The 20,496-nt window shown below is 37.1% G+C and overlaps 2 protein-coding genes across 3 annotated transcripts in view; one reads left to right on the top strand and one right to left on the bottom strand.

Moving 5' to 3' along the window:
* Positions 1-8,134: 8,134 nt before the first annotated feature.
* LOC121385601 (probable ATP-dependent RNA helicase DDX23) lies at positions 8,135-12,287 on the bottom strand. Its single transcript, XM_041516341.1, has one exon. The coding sequence runs from the start codon at positions 12,074-12,076 to the stop codon at positions 9,701-9,703; it is 2,376 nt and encodes a 791-aa protein (XP_041372275.1). The 5' UTR covers positions 12,077-12,287; the 3' UTR covers positions 8,135-9,700.
* A 3,687-nt stretch (positions 12,288-15,974) lies between these two features.
* The window catches only part of LOC121385166 (double-stranded RNA-specific editase 1-like), a 148,318-nt gene continuing 143,796 nt past the window's right edge, over positions 15,975-20,496 (top strand). Inside the window, exon 1 of one of the 2 annotated variants that reach the window (XM_041515712.1) lies at positions 15,975-16,100. In XM_041515712.1, the coding sequence (XP_041371646.1) occupies positions 16,055-16,100 (46 nt within the window). In that variant the 5' untranslated portion in view covers positions 15,975-16,054. The remainder of the gene's footprint in view (positions 16,101-20,496) is intronic. The other variant, XM_041515713.1, reaches the window with a different exon arrangement.

Raw genomic sequence — 20,496 nt, 5'->3', positions numbered from 1 at the left:
TGATCACTGATCTCCAACTCTCCTTATGTAGCTCATATTTAGGCTTTAATCTGGGCACCAAAAATTAATATTAATTTGGCAAATGTTATTACAAAATCTATAGCCAAATTCAAGTAACATTTAGCTAAACAGATTTTTTTTTTTTTAACATAGCTATAAACATACAAACGACACGGTTTTCAAATTCGCTTTCTAAACGAATTGATAAAGAGATATATTCACCAAATTAAACTTTAAATCCATTTTGATGAACGGCAGCTAAAACCCTTTATCTTACATGTATTTCCAAAGTTATACAAACAAATGGCAATTCCAAACTTTTTCAAATAAATATCAAAGATAATTTAGAAATTGAGAATAACTACATGTAGTTAATGACTTAATGTAGTATATCAGCTTTATCCAGTGAAGGTAAGAATGGGAAATTCACATGGCGAAATTTCTCATTCATCCTGAACAGGATAAAGCCGATATCCCACATCTGTCGATCATCAGCTAGTTATTATCTTTATCCTGCAGACCATAAAAATTAAGCGGAAACACCATTATTTCTGCTATTCCAGCTACATTGTACGATGACAGGGAATATTTTGTTTTCAAAATCTTGATTGGCGATATGTGTAGTCAATTGAAAATTGATTAGAAACTACTGTTTAAAATTGTGTAGCGATCTCTGAAACTTGCATAGCGAATCGCGACGCGATACAGAACAAAATGTTCACTGGAAGACCAAGAGGTCAAATTAGCGATTTTGTAATGTAACTATATGCTAATCTATTTTCATTTATGACTTTGTTTTAATCGGTCGTCATAATCATGATAGAAATGGTGGTTGCAGGATAATAATATTTTAATATACCGGTAATAATTATTTGCTAAAATTAGTCCCAAAAATTATTTATTTTTTAATTAACTGTAAACATTGCAAATGAAGAGAACTGTTATTTCATATTTCAGCAGTAATTTAAAAAAAAAAAAAAAAAAAAAAAAATAATAATAATTTCCAAACAACATTCTGCACAATCACATTAATTAGCTGACAAGATGATTTTAAAGTCATGACTCGTGTATTACATTACTGGTTATTGTGCTAGATCTGGCACTCGTCAGTTAGCAAAATGTATTTTTATTTTTGCAAAAAAACGATGAAGTAATAGATATTCTATTTTGTCAGAAGATATCTGGGGCCTAATTCACAAAGGTCTCTTAGGCTCTGCTAGGCAACAAAGTATCCTCTTTGCAAGTCTTTTAGCATTGCACTGCGAGATCGCAAAGTTGCAAGATTTTAGTGAATTAGGCCCCTGGTCTCTTTACCAGAAGAGAAAGAATAATCTATCACAGTTCAAAAGAAAGTTCAATATCACGTAGTTACATGTACGTGCATGTATTTATAGCATCGAAAAGTCGCTTTATTTGTGTATTTTTATTAATATATGCTTGGGAATGTTGGTATTTTTTATAGCGAGTTTGTCTTAGTAGGCGAGTTTCACATATTTATTTTTATCATCTATTATGCAAATAAACAAATTTAGAAACTCTTTTTTTGTTTGTGTTTTATCATTGTTGATCAATATATGTACATATTATACTCCCTTTTCTAGAGCTAACCCTGCATTAGTTAAGCCATCGGACTAAGCCTGTAGTCCGATGGCTTAACTAGGTACAGGGTTTGCAGCCCGGTACCGGCTCCCCACCCAGAGTGAGTTCTTAAGGGCTCAATGAGTAGGTGTTAAGACCACTACACCCTCTTCTCTCACACTAACCACTAACCAACCCACTGTCCTGGACAGACTGCCGAGTTGTGTGCCCAGGACAACGTGCTTGCAACTTAATTGGATATAAGCATGAAAATAAGTTGAAATGAATGACTAGTTTCCGTGTCTGTGCGTGTTGTTTTAAATCTGGGGCAGATCCAGGATTTTTGGGAAGGTTGGGGGTGGGTACAATGTCAGAACACACAAAATGTTTTATAGAATTTGCAACAAAAATAGTAACTATAATGCAACACAATTTTTGCATTGTACTTTTTGGGGCTATTCCACAAAATAAGGCGGGTGCATGCCAGTTGTACACCCACCCCCAATCTGCAATGTAGACTACATATTTATTGGACCTCAATGGTGCTCATAAACTTTAATAAATCAATGTGTTCTAGTGGTGTCATTAAAAAAAAATAACTGGAGACCAAGAGAATGAGAGAAGAAGGAAGGAAATGCTTTATTTAACGACACATATTGAGAGAGGAAAACCACTGTCGCCACTTCATGGGCTACTCTTTACGATTAGCAGCAAGGGATCTTTTATATGCACCATCCCAGACAGGATAGCACATACCACTGCCTTTGATATACTGGTCGTGGTGCATTGGCTGTAACGAGAAATAACCCAATGGGCCCACAGACTTAACCGCACATCAGGCGAGCGCTTTACCACTGGGCTATGTCCTGACTCCACCGTGACTGCTGTATCAAAGATTGTGGTATGTGCTGTCCTGTCTATACAAAAGATCCCTTTTTGTTTCTGGAAAATGTAGCAGGTTTTCTATCTATGATTATGGTATATGTCAAAATTACCAAATGTTTGACATCCAATAGCCAATGATTAATAAATCAATGTGCTCTAGTGGGTTTTCTTTCTTTTTTTTGATGACATTACCACAGCTGCAATATGAATTGCCATACATGTAAGTCATAAACTTTACCAATGGGACTTTATCTTTTTGAGGGCGAAACATTGCCCAGTGGTAAACCACTAGCTTGATGTGCGGTCTGTTTGGGATCGATCCCTGTCAGTGGGCCCATTGGGCTATTTCTCGCTCCAGCCAGTGCACCACGACTGGTACATCAAAGGCCATGGTATGTGCTATCCTGTCTACAGGATGATGCATATAAAAAGATCCCTTGCTGCTAATCGAAAAGAGTAGCCCATGAAGTGGCGACAGTGGGTTTCCTCTCAATATCTGTGTGGTCCTCCGACACCATATAACTGTAAATGAAATGTGTTGAGTGCGTTGTTAAATAAAAACATTTCCTTCCTTCTTTGTCTTTTGATAAACATTATTGCCATCGGTTGAAGGGAGAATTTTTTTTTTTTTTTTTTTTTCATTTGTTGCAAAATTTATTGGTTTAAAATCACTGTAGGCAGGCTCACACTTGCAGTGTTCGATAAATGTTTGACAAAGTCACTAGACCTTGGGGAAACTTTGAATAGTACCCAGTGTATTGTATAGTAATAGAGGATAATAAACGAGTTATTATCAAATTTACGTCCCAAGTCAAATAATTTTCACTTGTCACGAGCTGAAAATTATTTCACGAGGGACACAAATTTGATAACAACTGGTACCGAGATTGTTATTCCATTTATTACCCCAGCTGTTTGGGGGTTTTTTAAGCCTTTATTTTCGATATAGCCTACATACATGTATGTTCATGTATATAGAAACGACGTAAACTGGGTACTGCTTTAACTTTGTATTTTATTTACAGTTCACAGATAATTTTCAAAACCCAAAGTTCTATATATTCTGTAAAAATAATATATATATATATATAATGAACTGCATTAAACTACCATTTTATTGCAAGTTTAACACTGAAACCAGAAAGACGTAAACGTAAACGCTTTAAACTATGTAACATCATTGTGTGTGCTTTGCCAAATCGTGATGACATCATATTTAGTACCGACAAGGTGATTGGTTTGTTGGCGTCAAATCGTCAAATAGTATTGTACGTTTGACCAATGCATGATAATTTTTCAGTGAAAAATTATGATTTTTATTTTCCCCCGTTTCGAGTGCCTGCTGGGTTAAATAATACAGTTAATAATTTCCACTAGCCTAGACAACAAATTTACCAGCCAGGACAGAGGACTAGATGGTTTGTTGAACCCTGCAACATGTTCCTGTAGGTGAGCATTTTACTGTAACAAATTCTTAATTTCAAGTCTCAAGACATTTAGGAGATAACAATATGGAGAGATTTGCGGGTGTTATTATCTATTTGATCCCGCAAATGTCATTTTTGACTGAAGGCATTAGCATCAAATAGACAATAACACCCGCAAATCTAAAAACTCCATATGGTTATGTCCATTTTAAACTGAATCGTTTTTCTATGGAACTATGTATAACTGTATATTTGGTATTTCTTGACAATTTAACTGTAGACCCTTGAATTGTCAACTTCGCCTGTTCCAATTGCTCATGATGTCACTTTCTAATGACATCATTAGCTTTCCGGCTGTTATTTTCATTTGATCCCGAAAAAATAATGTAATTAACCAATCACAATACAGAACACACTCGCCATCAGTTTACAATGTAAAATGAGAATCCCCCTTAAAGGGAACAAAATAAGAAACTTTCAGTGAATTGAATGAAATATTTTTTATAACATGTCAACAACCATACATCATAACTCTGTAACAAAGAGAACTGCACAATACATACATTTGGTACATGTACATTATTGTCTTATACAAGTACAGTGTACACACAAGTGTATGTAGGTTTCTTACACAACATGAGTGTATGTAGGTTTCTTACACAACACGAGTGTATGTAGGTTTCTTACACAACACGAGTGTATGTAGGTTTCTTACACAACACGAGTGTATGTAGGTTTCTTACACAACACGAGTGTATGTAGGTTTCTTACACATGTTGGTGAGAACACTATGTGTTATTTTTGATAACACATAGTTGTTTACACACGTACATGTGTTAACAAGTTCAAGACATACATGTACGACTGGCTGCTACTAGGTGATGACCAGGGCATCAATGCCATACATCCAATAAAAAACCCAGCACAATGGAAATCGATTACACTGACATATAATTAACCTGGCAATCATGTGTCTGTGACACGGAAGGCAGTTACAAGTGCAAAGAGTTGTAAATATCTTTTACTTTTAGTCAATAAACATGTTAAAATTTGCTTAAAACCTGGTTTTTGAGGATATGTAACAAATAGAATAATACATTCATGTCCGTTAGATACCATTTATCTCACAACTCGTTGTGAGATAAATGGTATCTAACAGCCACTCGTGTATTATTCTTTATTTACACATACTGGATATTCTGATGAGAGATTTGTTTGTAAATCAAACTGAAAAAAAAAAAATATGAAACCGTTCATTCAATCTTTGCATTTGCACATACCGTAGTACAAATGTTAGTTATAATATCGTCAACCCTCTCAAAATAAAACCACACACACACCCCAACAATATTTATATTTATCTTATTGAAAGAAAAAGTGTTTAAGGACTTTTCTGCCCATTTTAGCAAGAGACCTTTTATGTAATTAGTGTTAATTGGTATTTGACGAGGCTCTGCTGAGACAAATACCAATTAACTAGACAAGGTTGATATTTTGCATATTAAAAAAACACGAGTAGCAAATTTTATTTATCCTATAACACTTCTAAAATAACATTTGCATTCGATATTTAGTAAATCACAGTACTAAAGAGTAAAATCGCCGCCATCGGCAATTATATGTCATCTCAATTAGCAGAAATTAGTTTGACGTCACACATTTGAACTAAATCTTACACATGTATATACAGAAACGACGTAAACTACTTTACTGTTCTGGGTATTGCTTTAACTTTGTATTTTATTCACGGTTTACAGATAATTTTCAAAACCCAAAGTGCTATATATTTTGTAAAAAAAAATAAAAAATCTATAATGAATTGCATTAAACTACCATTTTATTACAAGTTTAACACTGAAACCAAATGCAAACGCTTTAAACTACGTGACGCCATTGTGTGTGCTTTGCCAAATCGCGATGACATCATATTTTGTACCGACAAGGTGATTGGTTTGTTGGCGTCAAATCGTCCAATAGTAGTGTACGTTAAACCAATGCATGATAATTTATTTGTATTTTCTCCGTTATGAGTGCCTGCTGGGGTAATAAATGTACTATCTCACCGACAGCACATGTATACATCATGTACATACTCTGATAATAGTAATACAGGCATACTTCAAAGAGACAGACCCGAGTTTCTAAACAAAAAAGGCATATTTTTCACTATTAGAGCCGTTTATGATCACTGAAATCAAACATTACTTATATTTTGTCCATTATCCATTTTTTTTTATACAACTCAAGTATTTCTGGACATCCTGGGGTTTCTAATACCATATAAAATGCAGCCCCCCCCCCCCCCCCCCCCTCCCCACCCCGGATTGAGAGTTCCGATCAAATGAAAATAATACTCAGATTTTACATATAAAAGTCCTTGTCCCCAAATGGCCAGGATAACATAGCTGGGTTTGGCAACCTCCCCACTCCCCACAATCCCTGTCTACAGCTCTCTGCACCTTCGGCGTTTGCGTTCGATGAATTCAGTATACATGAGATTTCTATCCTCCCTGCTAAACAAATGTTTTGCAGGTTTGAAAAATAATCAAAATTAGTGTCCATTTTTACGGGACTAAACTAGGGTCTATGTGAAACAAATATGCCTTAGTGTTTAACAACTGGTGTATGTCTCTTTAACATGGACCAGTAGTTGGAAATATACCTGTACATAGCAGTGTTCGAAATAAGCACTTGTCCGTTTGTGCCAACAAGTGAAAACGTGCTTGGACAAACAATTTTTACTCAGTGTTTGTCCTATGGACAAGTAAAACATTTTCAATGCAGTTTCATTTTGAGCAGTAAAAAACATTGTCCTTTGACTTGAATGAAACAAACTATTTATTTGGACAAGTGAAAATATAATTAGCAGACAAGTAGATTTCTAGATGTACATGTACTTGTCCGGTGGACTGGTGAAAATATAATTAGCAGACAAGTAGATTTCTAGATGTACATGTACTTGTCCGGTGGACTGGTGAAAATATAATTAGCAGACAAGTAGATTTCTAGATGTACATGTACTTGTCCGGTGGACTGGTGAAAATATAATTAGCAGACAAGTAGATTTCTAGATGTACATGTACTTGTCCGGTGGACTGGTGAAAATATAATTAGCAGAAAAGTAGATTTCTAGATGTACATGTACTTGTCCGGTGGACTGGTGAAAATATAATTAGCAGACAAGTAGATTTCTAGATGTACATGTACTTGTCCGGTGGACTGGTGAAAATATAATTAGCAGACAAGTAGACAGGTGGACTAGTAACAATTTCTGCTTGTTTCTTATTTCTTTTTTATTTAACAATACACTCAACACATTTTATTTACGATTATATGGCATCGAACATATGGTTTAGGACCGCACAGATATTGAGAGGAAACCCACCGTCGCCATTTCATGGGCTACTCCCCTTTCGATTAGCAGAAAGGGATCTTTTATATGCACCATCCCACAGACAGGATAGCACATACCACGGCCTTTGATATACGAGTCGATCCTAGACAGACCATGCATCAAGCCCTTTGATATACCAGTCGTGATGCACTGGCTGGAAAAGAGAAATCTGCTTATTTCTATCGCTGCAGTCATGATGCTCTGGCTGGAACGAGAAATCTGCTTATTTCTATCGCTGCACAGTAAACAATAGATTCACCTCAGATAATGAATTGGACAACCCATGACAATCAGCAATGTCTTGGAGATTACTGTTAAGATTAAGTTTTTAATTCTCAAGGGTACTACTTTTTTCCCCCGTTTACCAGTTCCTTTTTTTTTTTTCTCATAGCATACTGTTTGCCATTTTCTTGCTTATAATTGCCGGGGTTGGTTGCAGCTCAATGAACAGCTGAATGGTTAAAGGCAAAAAGAATAGAAAGTTAAAAATTTGTTTTCTTTTACGACACCACTAGAGCACATTGATTTACTAGTATTCATCATTGGCTATTGGATGTCAAACCGTTGGTAACTTGACAGTCTTACTCTTAGAAGAAACCTGCTACATTTTTCTATAAAATTAGCAGCACTGTCCCACAGACAAGATAGCACATACCAGTCTTAGTTACACCAGTCATGGTACACTGGCTGGATCGATCCTAGACCGAACACTTTACCACTGGGCTACGTCCTGATCCTACAACTAGAAAGTGAATGAATGAATGAATGTTTAATGACACCCCAGCACGAAAAATACATCAGCTATTGGGTGTCAATCAATGGTAATGGGAAAAAACAACTAGAAAGAGGCATTGATCTATGGATTTATGGTTTTAATGGAAGGGCCCCATACATTAATTTGATGTCTTTGATAAACGATATTCCTCAACTTATACAAAGAAAAACTACTCAAATTAGGGGTGCTGATTTGGGGGTTTTCACCCCTCAGATAGAGGTAACATCTATAGGTATGCACTTGTAAGCACAATCATACCTCACAAAAACAGAGTTACATTATACAATTACATAATATGATTCAATTCATCATCAGTGTTGGTAATTTTTCCATATAATCATAAGCTACATACACATGTATGTATGTATACATGTACTTAAACAAAATAAATCACATGTAATATTAACCAAAAAAATTCCAATCTCCTAGCACATTTTGCAGACTTAAATAGTGAATATCCCATATTTTTCTATTAACTCAGGTCTTCTTTCCATTAAAGCAAGTTTATTGATAAGAATGTATCTTTTCCATGCATGTATGTATGCTATTTTGCCCATGTGCATTCAGTGCACAGAAAATAAATCTAACAATGAGCAATTTTTCATGAATAAGATTTTCAGCATGGTGATGTCACAATGCTAAGTATTTACTAGCGGTGTAAAAGTATTTTTCAACCACCACAAATTTTGTTTAGTAAATCTGCTTGTGAAAATGCAGATATATGGAAAAATACAAGTTCTGCCCACAGAATCACTTTATTGGAAAGCAGACCACGGATATATGCTTTGTCTGAACAATAGCAGACTTACACTCAGTCAGTTTTCAGCACAAAGGCCAGTTACAAGTACATACAGTGTTCGAGATTAACGGTATCCCAATATCCTGGGGATACCAGATTTTAATTTTGGATACCAGTCTTCAAGAAACCAGTATCCCGCCGGGATACTATATAATGTTGGGTTTTTTAATCCTGAGTTTTTATTTTCCGTTAAAACTAAAAGTCGTCATTTGCCAGCGAAGTTAAGAAACAGTATTTTCTAGCTCATACCCAGTCTAATGCTACGCCATAACAATCTCTTACACGAAGTGCAGCAATAGACGGGGAACCGCCAAGTTGCTGTTGTTTTTGTTGGATGTTTCTCCCTTCAAATTTTATTTAAGATATTGATTCCACGTCTGCAGAAAATATATACAATACGTAGGTTTATAAATTACTGCTAAATACTAATTTATGTCAGTATTACACCAAAATGGATGAAGCAAATCTGTTTGCCCATTTCGTTTGATTGTGAATTCTGCTATTTCGATTGTGATATCAGTGTAGCATAGGCAGGGCACAAAAACAGTGTCGTCCAAGTGTGTTACGATGTTATTTATGAATTTCATTTAAATGGGATACTAAATTCTCAGGTGGGATACCAGATTTTGAAATGTTAGTATCCAACTGGGATACTGCCCAAAACTTTTAAATCTCGAACACTGACATACAATATATACTTTTCTTCGACACGTACATATATATACTTTTTTTCTAAACCTTTTCAAAACCTACATACATTATTCATTCAAACTGATGTTTCCATCCGACATGTACTAGTCAACCTTTTGCGAGTTCACACTACTAAAAATTTCATAATTACATTATTTTGTAATGAAGAGCGTTTCGTCTTTGCGTTTCTTCTGCACAACTGTTCCAGGTTTGTGTTGGGCGTCCGAGTGGTTTGCTAGCTCTGGAGGACATGTTGATATCGGACTTGCCACCATCAGCAGCTTGAGATCGTAAAACAGATGCGAATCATCCTGCGTCACCAAAGAAATGGCCATTCCCGTTTTTCCAGCCCGGCCAGTTCGACCAATTCTGTGAGTGTAATCTTCGATAGATTTAGCCATATCGTAATTGACAACCAGAGACACGTCCTTGATGTCAATACCACGACCGGCAACATCGGTAGCGACGAGAATTTCCTTCGTACCTCCCTTCAAACTGGCCAGGGCAAACTCTCTCTGTTCCTGACCTTTGCCGCCATGAAGTGTAGTCGCATTGAAGCCCATCTTCTCCAAAGATTTCGCCAGAATGTCAGCACCTTTCTTTTGATTGACGAAAATAATAATGGGCGGTTCAATCCCACGGTTGAGAATTTCCAGTATCTTCTTCCTCTTTTGCTGTTCCGTTACCATGTACACTATTTGTTCTACTCGGTCGACAGGTTTACCGATATTACCGATGTAAACGACTGTCGGGCGTCGGAGGAATGTTCTGGCGAGTCTCTCGACTGCCGGTGGCATGGTAGCTGTGAACATGACTGTCTGCCTGTACTTATGTTTCGTGTTGAAGTTCTGCAACATCTTCTCATCATCCTCGGCATCTTCGGTATCGGGTTTCTGATTGGACACGGGTAAATAGTCGAGGATTTTACGAACCTCTGGTTCAAATCCCATGTCTATCATTCTGTCGGCTTCGTCCATGACAACGTACGTGCACTGATTGAGAACGAGGTAGCGATTTTCTAGCACGTCAATCATTCGTCCAGGTGTGGCAATAACGATCTCACAACCCATTCTCAGTTTAAAGCCTTGATCTTCTCGGGAAATGCCACCAATGATTGTGACGGTTCTGATGCCCAGATCTTTGCCAAACTTTGTTGATTCCTCCTCTATCTGTTGAGCCAACTCGCGAGTAGGTGCCAAGATAATAGCATATGGGCCTTGATCAGCATCTTCAATTCTAACAATTTTTGGCAATGATTGAATCCAGACCAGCAATGGAATGAGAAATGCTGCAGTTTTACCACTTCCTGTTTCGGCAACACCAATGATATCCCGATTTTGAAGACCTATCGGAATGGCTTGCATCTGGATTGGAGTAGGTTCTTTGTAACCAACGCTTTCAATCACATCTTTGATGTCATTGGGAATGCAAGGATCTTTCCAGCTTCTCAGTGGAGGTGGAATCTTACCCCCCTTACAGCTGATGTTGTAATCTTCCCTGAATATACGCCAGTCTCGTTCAGTCATATTTCCATGCTCTTTCTCAGACCAATGACGGTCATCAAAGCGCTGTTTCGCCTCTTTTTTCGCAACATTCTTCAGTCTCTTTTTCTCTTGTTCTTTCTCTCCATCAGTTCTACGTTTTTCAAGCAGATCACCATAGAACTTTGACTGATCTTTCTTCTGTGCCTTAATATCTATCCCAGCAATGTGGCCTCTTCCAAAGAACTGAACAGAATGACGTTCTTTATACAAGTAGTTGTAGTCTATAGACGTGTCATCTCCTGCATCCCAATCAAAAACAAACTTCCTGTCATTGAGACGCCGTATTCTCTTTTTCCTTTTTATCATTCCCAAGTATCGCTCACGGATTGCATCGATTTCTTTTTCCTTGTCCTTGTCTAGGCGAACTTTAGACCGATCGTCACCCTGGGCATCATCTTTTTCGCGTCTGTAATCCCTTCTAAAATCCCTTCTATCCCTGAAATCGTGATACTGGTCCTCGTTAGCTTGTCTGCCGTGTTTCAAGAATTCTGCTTGTTTCTTTTGCTCTTCTTGTATCCGCTTTCTTTGTTCTTCAACTTCTTTCTGTCGCTTTTCAAGAGCCTGGGCAACTCGCTCAGCCTTGGTAAGAAATTTTGGTTTACTTAAAGCTGCTTCTTCTGCTTTCTTCTTCTCCAATAATTCCTCCAGTGATAATGGAACCTTTTTACCTTTATCATTTTCAGCATCTTCATCATTTTCATTTTTCACTTTCTTTTTATCATCTCTCGACTTCTTGTCCCTATCCCTTGAGCGATCACGCCTTTTCCGTTTGTCTCGATCTCTACTTCTACTTCGGCTTTTCCTGCGTTCACGACTTCGACTTCTTCGAATGTCACGTTCCTTGCTCTTACTTCGCTTCCTTTCTCGACTTTTTGATCTCCGACGAGCCTTATGCTTTTCACGTTTTGGTGATTTTTCTTTCCGTCTCGTTGCATCTCGTGGATTCCTTTCTCGTTCTCTGTCTTTTACCTCATCAACATCCATGTTTGTTTTTCAGGTTGTTTTTTTATGCTACTCCCAAGTGCAAACTGAAATCTGATAAATAAGTGGGTGTCAATTAGAATGCAATAAGTTCACAAATTCCGCTAAATTATTCGAATTGTCAACAAAATGCGAAATAAACCATCAACGTTTTACCAAATTTACTGTCACAATCACTTTCCACGTTTTATCATTCGTAAATGCAACGCTTTCGTTCAACAGGAAACTCACAAGTACCCGGAAGTAGCGTTTACGCCTGCGTCAACTGCAGGTGCTTTTTGTTATAAATACTATATTCTATGAACGTCATACTTTTCCTGTCGTGGACGGAGGAGCCGGCCAAGGCCGGCTCTTGTGCCCACGACAGGCGTACGCTACAACAGCTTGTTCTGAATGTGCACGTAAAACCCTATGACCTGACCTGACCTAACGTCATACTAAATAAAATTAGATATCTGTTGATCGTCGTCTTTTACTCTCTCTCTCTCTTTTCTTCTTTTTTTATTTATTTATTTAATTTATTATTATTCTATTAATACTATAAGTAATTATTCTTTACATCCCCCTTTTGGTTCGAAAATATGAACAACAAAATCATTAACACTTTTAAAATTGCATTTCTGCGCAAGACTAAGTCACGGTGAAGTGATGACAAGGTCGTATCGAGGATTGACTATCAAAAACGAATATTATGACAAAATCATGGTTTTAACGTGTGTGTGTGTGTGTGGCCACCACTTACACACCACACCATCACCTTCATCACAAAACAAAAACCACTAAGAAAAAAAAAACTACATTTAAAAAAAAAGTTAAATCACATTGATAAATTTATTAATTATTGACTACTGAATGTCAAACGTTAGGTAATTCTAACATATAGTCTTAGAAAGAAAACACGCTACAATGTTTCATTAGTAGCAAAGGATATTCTACATGGAATAGCACATACGATGGTCTTTGATATACCATTTGTGGTGTATGCCTATTAGCTAGAATGAGAAATGGACCAACGGGGATCGATCCTAGACCGACCGTGCATCAGGAGTATGCTTTACCACTATGCTATATGCCGCCCCCGGTACACACATTCACGAATTGTATAGTGTGCATTATGGTATGGAACGACCGTCTATATTTCTGGCCCAATATTTTGAAGAAATGAAATGACTTATTTTGCCCACAAATCATTATCAGTGAAACTCCTCATGACTGGACCCTCTCTAAGTTGGAATTATTTCAAAACCGGACGTTTCCCATGGCCCGTGATTTATGCATCTTTTAACACTAAGGGGCGAGACGTAGTTCAGTGATAATGCGCTCGTTTTATGAGCGGTCGGTTTGGGATCGATCCCCGTCAGTGGGCCCATTGGGCTATTTCTCGTTCCAGCTAGTGCTCAACAACTGGTGAAACAAAGGCCGTGGTATGTACTATCCTGTCTGTGGGATGGTGCTTATAAAAGATCCCTTGCTGCTAATCGAAAAGAGTAGTCCATGAAGTGGCGACAGCGGGTTTCCTCTCTCAATATCTGTCTGGTCCTTAACCATATGTCCGACGCCATATAACCGTAAATAAAATGTGTTGAGTGCGTCGTTAAATAAACCATTTTCTTTCTTCTTTCTTTTTAACACTAAAGAGGGGTGGGACGTAGCCCAGTGGTAAAGCGCTCGGTTGATGCGCGGTCGGTGTGGGATCGATCCCTGTCGGTGGGCCTATTGGGCTATTTCTCGTTTCAGCCAGTGCACTTCAGTTGGTATATCAATGACCGTGGTGTGCGCTATCCTGTCTATGGGATGGGGCGTATAAAAGATCCCTTTGTTATTAATGGGAAAATGTAGCGGGTTTCCTCTCTAAGAATATATGTCAAAATTACCAAATGTTTGACATCCAATAGCCGATGATTAATAAATCAATGCGATCTAGTGGTGTCGTTAAAAAAAAAAAAAAAAAAAAACCCCTTCTTTTAACAGTAAAGTTCACCTTTCTAAACCGGAAACCTCTGTAATCGTAACACAATATGAATAATAGATGTGTAATTACCGTTACCATATATGAATACAGTCCAAATATATATTTTTTGGTTTTGGCTGTCCGCTCTATTTGCTAATTAATTTCATATTTAGGCCTGACGCAAACAATTGTTTATTTATTTATTTATTTATTTATATAAAAATTATTTAAAAAAAATTCTAATTGTAAACAAAAAATATTTCTCTCCTAATTCAAATTGTAAATTCAACACTACCCACCACCTCTGTCTTGGACTCGTCCACTGGGGAATCTCGGTGAATGTGCCCAAGACAGTCGTGTTTGAACCTTCAGTGGACGTAAGCACGAGTCACATGGTTGATTGTTTGATCGCGACGTCTGTAGGCAAATAGCAATTAAGCAATTAAAGATCAAGTGTCAGATTTTATATCCTTAACAAACATGTTTTGTAGTTTGGTTCAAGGGTCGACAACCGGCCTCGGTGGCGCAGTGGATAAGCCATCGGACTACAGGCTGGTAGGTACAGGGTCGGCAGCCCGGTACCGGCTCCAACCCAGAGCGAGTTTTTAAGGACTCAGTGGGCAAATGTAAGGCCACTACACCCTCTTCTCTCTTACTAACCAACTCACAACTAACCTACTGTCCTGGACAGACAGCCCAGATAGCTGAGGTGTGTGCCCAGGACATTAATTGGATATAAGCACGAAAATAAATTGAAATGAAAAGGAAATGAAGAATCGACAAAGCAGCAATTGTCTGCATTTTATTATTATTATTATGATTATTTAAAAAAACAACAACAAACCCCAAAACACGTTTATTTAGCACACAAAATAAAAGAGTAGGCAAAAGTAATATGCGGTGACGAAATGATATCAGTAGCATTTCATTACAATGAAATGGGGGGGGGGGGGGGGGGCGGGACGTAGCCCAGTGGTAAAGCGTTCGCTTGATGCGTGGTCGGTCCAGGATTGATCACCGTATGTGGACTATTGGGCTATTTCTCGTTCCAGCCAGTGCTCCACAACTGGTGAAACAAAGGCCGTGGTATGTACTATCCTGTCTGTGGGATGGTGCATATAAAATATCCCTTGCTGCTAATCGAAAAGAGTAGCCCATGAAGTGGCGACAGCGGGTTTTCTCTCTCAATATCTGTGTGGTTATGTCCGACGCCATATAACCGTAAATAAAATGTGTCGAGTGCGTCGTTAAATAAAACATTTCCTTTTTCATTACAATGAATTAATAGGACACCACCGGAAACAAACGACAGAGTACATATATTCCCAATGCTGGGTTGAAAAATCTAAACAAGGTTGAGTTGATTGCACTGACATTATATCTCTATCTATCTGTCTGTCTCCGTCCAAGACGTGTTTTCAGGACAACTCTAGTGGTGTCGTTAAACAAAGAAAAGCAAACAGGGTTAGGGTTATGGTTAGGGTTAAGGTTCCTACCTAGTATCACGGAGAATCGAACCCAAGCCACTGTAGCCAACGAGAACACCAAATAACATTTAGCCTGTTGTGTAGCCTATGTGGTAAAGGGCGCATGCAGGTTTTTCAAGGACGCAACTTTAAAAACCGGCACCGACGGCATTTCAATAAATATTATATCGAAATATTCGGTATCAGATCTTCCAATATCATTACAACAAAAATATTGTCCTCACAAAAAGAAATAAATTTATTGTATTCATCCGTAAAACAAAAAAAAACAACAAAAAAAAAAGAAGAAGAGAAAATTGGGTAATAGGTAATATTAATAAGAATAAAAAATATTCTACAAAAATTAATAATAACAATGAAAATATTTAATGTCAATAATAATTCGGACCCATGATTTCAGGTGACGAGAGAGATTGGCTACGTCTCAGATTTTTGTAGTTACTGGTAGTTGCGTAGAATATACTTTAACAACCGGTTCCTGAAATCTGAAAGCTCGTGAGAAGAGATAATTTTTGTTTTAGCCTTGTGTTTTGAAAGACAGTTATGGAACAACCTGTAATTTATGAACCAAAAAGGGCGAACGAAGAAGGTACAACACGTATTTATATTACAAAAATTGCTGTATATTTTAATATACTGGTATTTATAATAAATTGCATGCCTGCTTTCAAGGGTGGCGCAACCAAGATTGCTCGCAGCTCAGTGCTTGCATGAATCCATTTGTTTATTTTGATATTCATATGAATTAACATTCAAGCACTCTGCCCTGTGTGACATGTTTTCCATTAAAGAGGTTGAAATTGAGAGATAGACCATTGAAGATTAATCGCCTTACACCTGTAAGGGTAGGGGGGGGGGGGGGGAGGGAGGAGGAGCGGGAAAGAGTTCGACCCATAGGCTACCCAATGGCTCTGTCACTCTGTACCAAAGACTCTAAAGACAAACCCTAACCCTATCCCTAAAACTACCCTAACCATTGAAAGGTGGGTATGGGTTGAACTCATGCCGGGGAGGGTTCCCACAAAACCAAGAGTCCTGAGTGCTGCGATTGTCACTGGATCCTTATCATTTCATTTTGCCTTAAAATCAGTTCTAACCCTAGCCCGAGTACTCTGACTGTAAGAGAGCTAGACGGACATTTGGACAGTTATATGCTCTCATTACAGTCAGAGACCAACATGTATTTTTTTGGCAATTCCTGACAACCAAAAAGTTGGCAAAGATTCCCACTCTAATACCACACCAATCCTATGTTTGACATCAAATACCTTTACATCGATCATTTTCGAGTTAACTGATAAAAAAAAAAAATCCACATATTAATCACTAATACACATACTACAGAAAGAAATCCGACAGCACCCACATTCAGCTACGCTTCGTGACACTCAGTCGCCATAATTACAAAGCTCGGCGATCTATTTCGAGACGTAGATCACGTGATTGCCCACTGGGCGATTCCGCCTTGTGCAGCAGTTACAGGGGCCGTCTCATAACAAGCGACGTTACAACATGGAAGAGTTGGCTAATGCCGTTTTGGATGAATTTGGATTTAATTACGTCATTAAACCAAAACAATTACAGATTATTGATTCCATTTTGAATTTTTCAACAATTACGTAACGCTCTTGAGGGGATGGGGTATCATAAGATGTATTCCGAGGTGTTAAGGGGACGGATGGCAATGCTTGTTACTGCAAAATCAAAATTGAATCGGTGCATAGCTCATTCGATCTTTAAAACTTATCTTGCAAAATAATTATAGTTGTTTTGCTATTCAGATCAAACTAAAAAATATTGAAATTTGTTTTGTTCAACGACACCACTAGAGCACATTGATATAATAATCACTAGCTATTGGATGTCAAACATTTGGTAACTCTGACATGAGTATTGGAGATGAAACCCGCTACATTAGCAATGGATCTCCAGGTGAAAAAGTCTTTGATCTACGACTGGTATGCCTGCTTGGCGTGTGTACCATTCTCTGTCGCTTTGGTGTTTGTCGGGCACTTGGGGTGGCTGGCAGTTTTGTATGAGCCTGGTTTTTTAACTTTAATAATTCTTTTTCGGGAGTGACAGTTACATCAAAAACATCAATTAATGTCTGTGCAGCACTGGGCCCACCTTTGAAATGTGTACAAATTCCTGTTCTATGCAACCGTCCACTTTTATCCTCGAAACGTTCTTTACAGCATGCACATTCCATCGCAGAAACACAAAACGAAACTAATCCCAATCTAACTAAAATTAGCTCCACTATTACATGTGGATCTAACACCAGCCAGTTGGAGCTCATGTCCACCAATCAAAACCTTACTTGCAGAATCCTGCCAGTGATTTAAAAATAATTTGAAAACATTCCGAATTATCCTGAGGGTATACGACATGTTTCGTGTGAATTACAAATGCCTTAAAACATGTTTTATTTTATAAAATAAATAATTTGTAATGTAAAACTGAAGACTGATTTTTTTTTTTTTTTTTTTATAAATAAATAAATAATTTTTAATGTAAAATTGAAGACTGATAACCCACCCCGTACGTATTGGTATGGTTCGCTGTACTGCGGCCACTAAAATAGATTCGCCCGATATTTTTAGAATTTGTATGCTCCTAAATAACGTTATAAAAGGCGAAGTGTGATTGGTCAATATTTAAATTATTATTTACAGACGAAATGTTACGTGGACATTGGGGACTACGCAGTGTTGTTAGTTTTAAATCACTGGCAGGATTCTGCAAGTAAGGTTTTGATTGGTGGACATGAGCTCCAACTGGCTAGTGTTAGATCCACATGTAATAGTGGAGCTAATTTTAATTAGATTGAACTAATCCATGTTGTAACGTCGCTTGGTATGAGACTGCCCCTGTAACTGCTGCACAAGGCGGAATCGCCCAGTGGGTGATCATGTGATCTATGTCTCGAAATAGATCACCGAGCTTTGTAATTATGGCGACGGAGTGTCACGAAGTGTAGCTGAATGTGGATACTGTCGGATTTCTTTCTGTAGTATGTGTATTAGTGATTAATATGTGGATTTTTTTTTATCAGTTAACTCGAAAATGATCGATGTAAAGGTATTTGACGTCAAACATAGGATTGGTGTGGTATTAGAGCGGGAATCTTTGCCAACTTTTTGGTTGTCAGGAATTGCCAAAAAAATACATGTTGGTCTCTGACTGTAATGAGAGCGTATAACTGTCCAAATGTCCATCTAGCTCTCTTACAGTCAGAGTACTCGGGCTATTCTAACCCCAACATCCGAAGTGTTTTCATCATAAATACAGATGCGTGTGCAAGTTTTTTTTCTTTTTTCTGGTTGAACCTAAACCCCCACGTTCAAGTAAATGATTGTTTTTTTAATATAAGTAATTTTCGTTTTGTAGGAATACACATATATATAATTATATATAGCAAAATTATTCAGTAACAAAGAGATTAAGGTCATGCCGGAAAATGTTCAGTGTAATGGCCTAATTTTTTCAGCAAGTTGTAAAATGACTGAATTTAATACATGTATATTATTTTCAAATTTTAGCAATCTGTAAATTGCTGTATGTGTCGTTCACTTTACAAATTGTTTTATTCTTTCATATATTTACCTCGTTTTGAAATCCATTCATTGTTCAACTGCCTGAAAATTTCAGTCATTATGTTACTTTGTAAATTGACTGATTTTCAGACATCTCTAACATGTACCAGTATGTACATTTTTTTATATATTTTTATATTTTTTTAATTATTATTATTTTTTAATGTTTTTATTATTTTTTAATGTTTTTATTATTTTGTTGTGTTTATTTGATGTGCTTCTTTTGGCAGTAGCTTGCAACCCCTGCAATTGCCCATGATAGTTGGCAATGCCATGGCAATTACCGCAGTTTTTAGTTCTCCATAGCACTTTTTTTCAAATGGATTATTTTTCCATAGCATGTTTTTTGCCATAGACATTTTGTTAATTGCAGGGTATAGCTTATAGGAATTTCCATTCTACTTAAAGGGACATTCCTGAGTTTGCTGCCATTTTTAAGATGTTATCTGAGACTTTTGAATGATTATAATGACATATCAAATATATTTTTCTGCATAAAATATTAGTGGCTGTATATTAAACGTGTTTCTGATCGTTCTAATATTTGTACTAGTTTAAATTTCATTTTATTTCCTAAAATATTTTTTTTCGTACGTGCGGAATTATTTGAAGACAAAATCCAGTTTGTGCTTCTTACAAATACTAAGACGACCAGAAACACATTGAATATATAGACACTGATATTCTAAATAATTTTGTTTGTTTTAATATATGTAAGTTAAATCGTAGAAATGTTTTATTAGTCGGAAACATCTTACAATGCAGCAAACTCAGGAATGTCCCTTTAAAGTTGACGGCAGTCATTCTTTGCACCCTTGTTTTGGCTTTGTACACAATAAATATAACATATCCCATGGTAATTTTTTTGTATATTATGTTTGATGAAAGGTTTTTTTTTTTTTTTTTTTTTTTTTAAACTTTAAACTTAATATTTTGTCTAAAATTATGAAAAATAACCTGCTTTGTCTGCTCTCATAAGTTTACCGGGGAGTGGGTAGGGGTGGGTGTACTATTTTGGCAGGGGTCATGCAATGTAAGTACGCCAATTTTTTTTTAAATGCAGTTAAAGGTAGGATCAACTCAAATAAGAGCCTTATGTGTTGGAAAGATGCATACCTGGACCACCAACACATATTGACACTTTAGCAAATGAAAAACGCTTAAATTTTAGAGTTAATAAAAAAAACATGAATATTCCTGCTAACTGGGGGCAGCCATTTTGTTTCGTTTTTATGATGTCTGGTGGGATAGCTTGGGGCGAAGTGACGTCAGCTCCTGTATATACAGTGTAAACAAAAGTAGTAATTTTCGACAAGGCGCTTTTCTTTGATCAACCTGACTTGTAAAACAGCATAAATGATGTAATAATATAATAAACTATTTAACTAA

Source organism: Gigantopelta aegis, chromosome 11, assembly GCF_016097555.1.
Source record: "Gigantopelta aegis isolate Gae_Host chromosome 11, Gae_host_genome, whole genome shotgun sequence".
NCBI lineage: Eukaryota > Metazoa > Mollusca > Gastropoda > Neomphalida > Peltospiridae > Gigantopelta > Gigantopelta aegis.
Note: the sequence above shows the minus strand (reverse complement) of the source record. Positions and strands in the feature narration are given on the sequence as shown.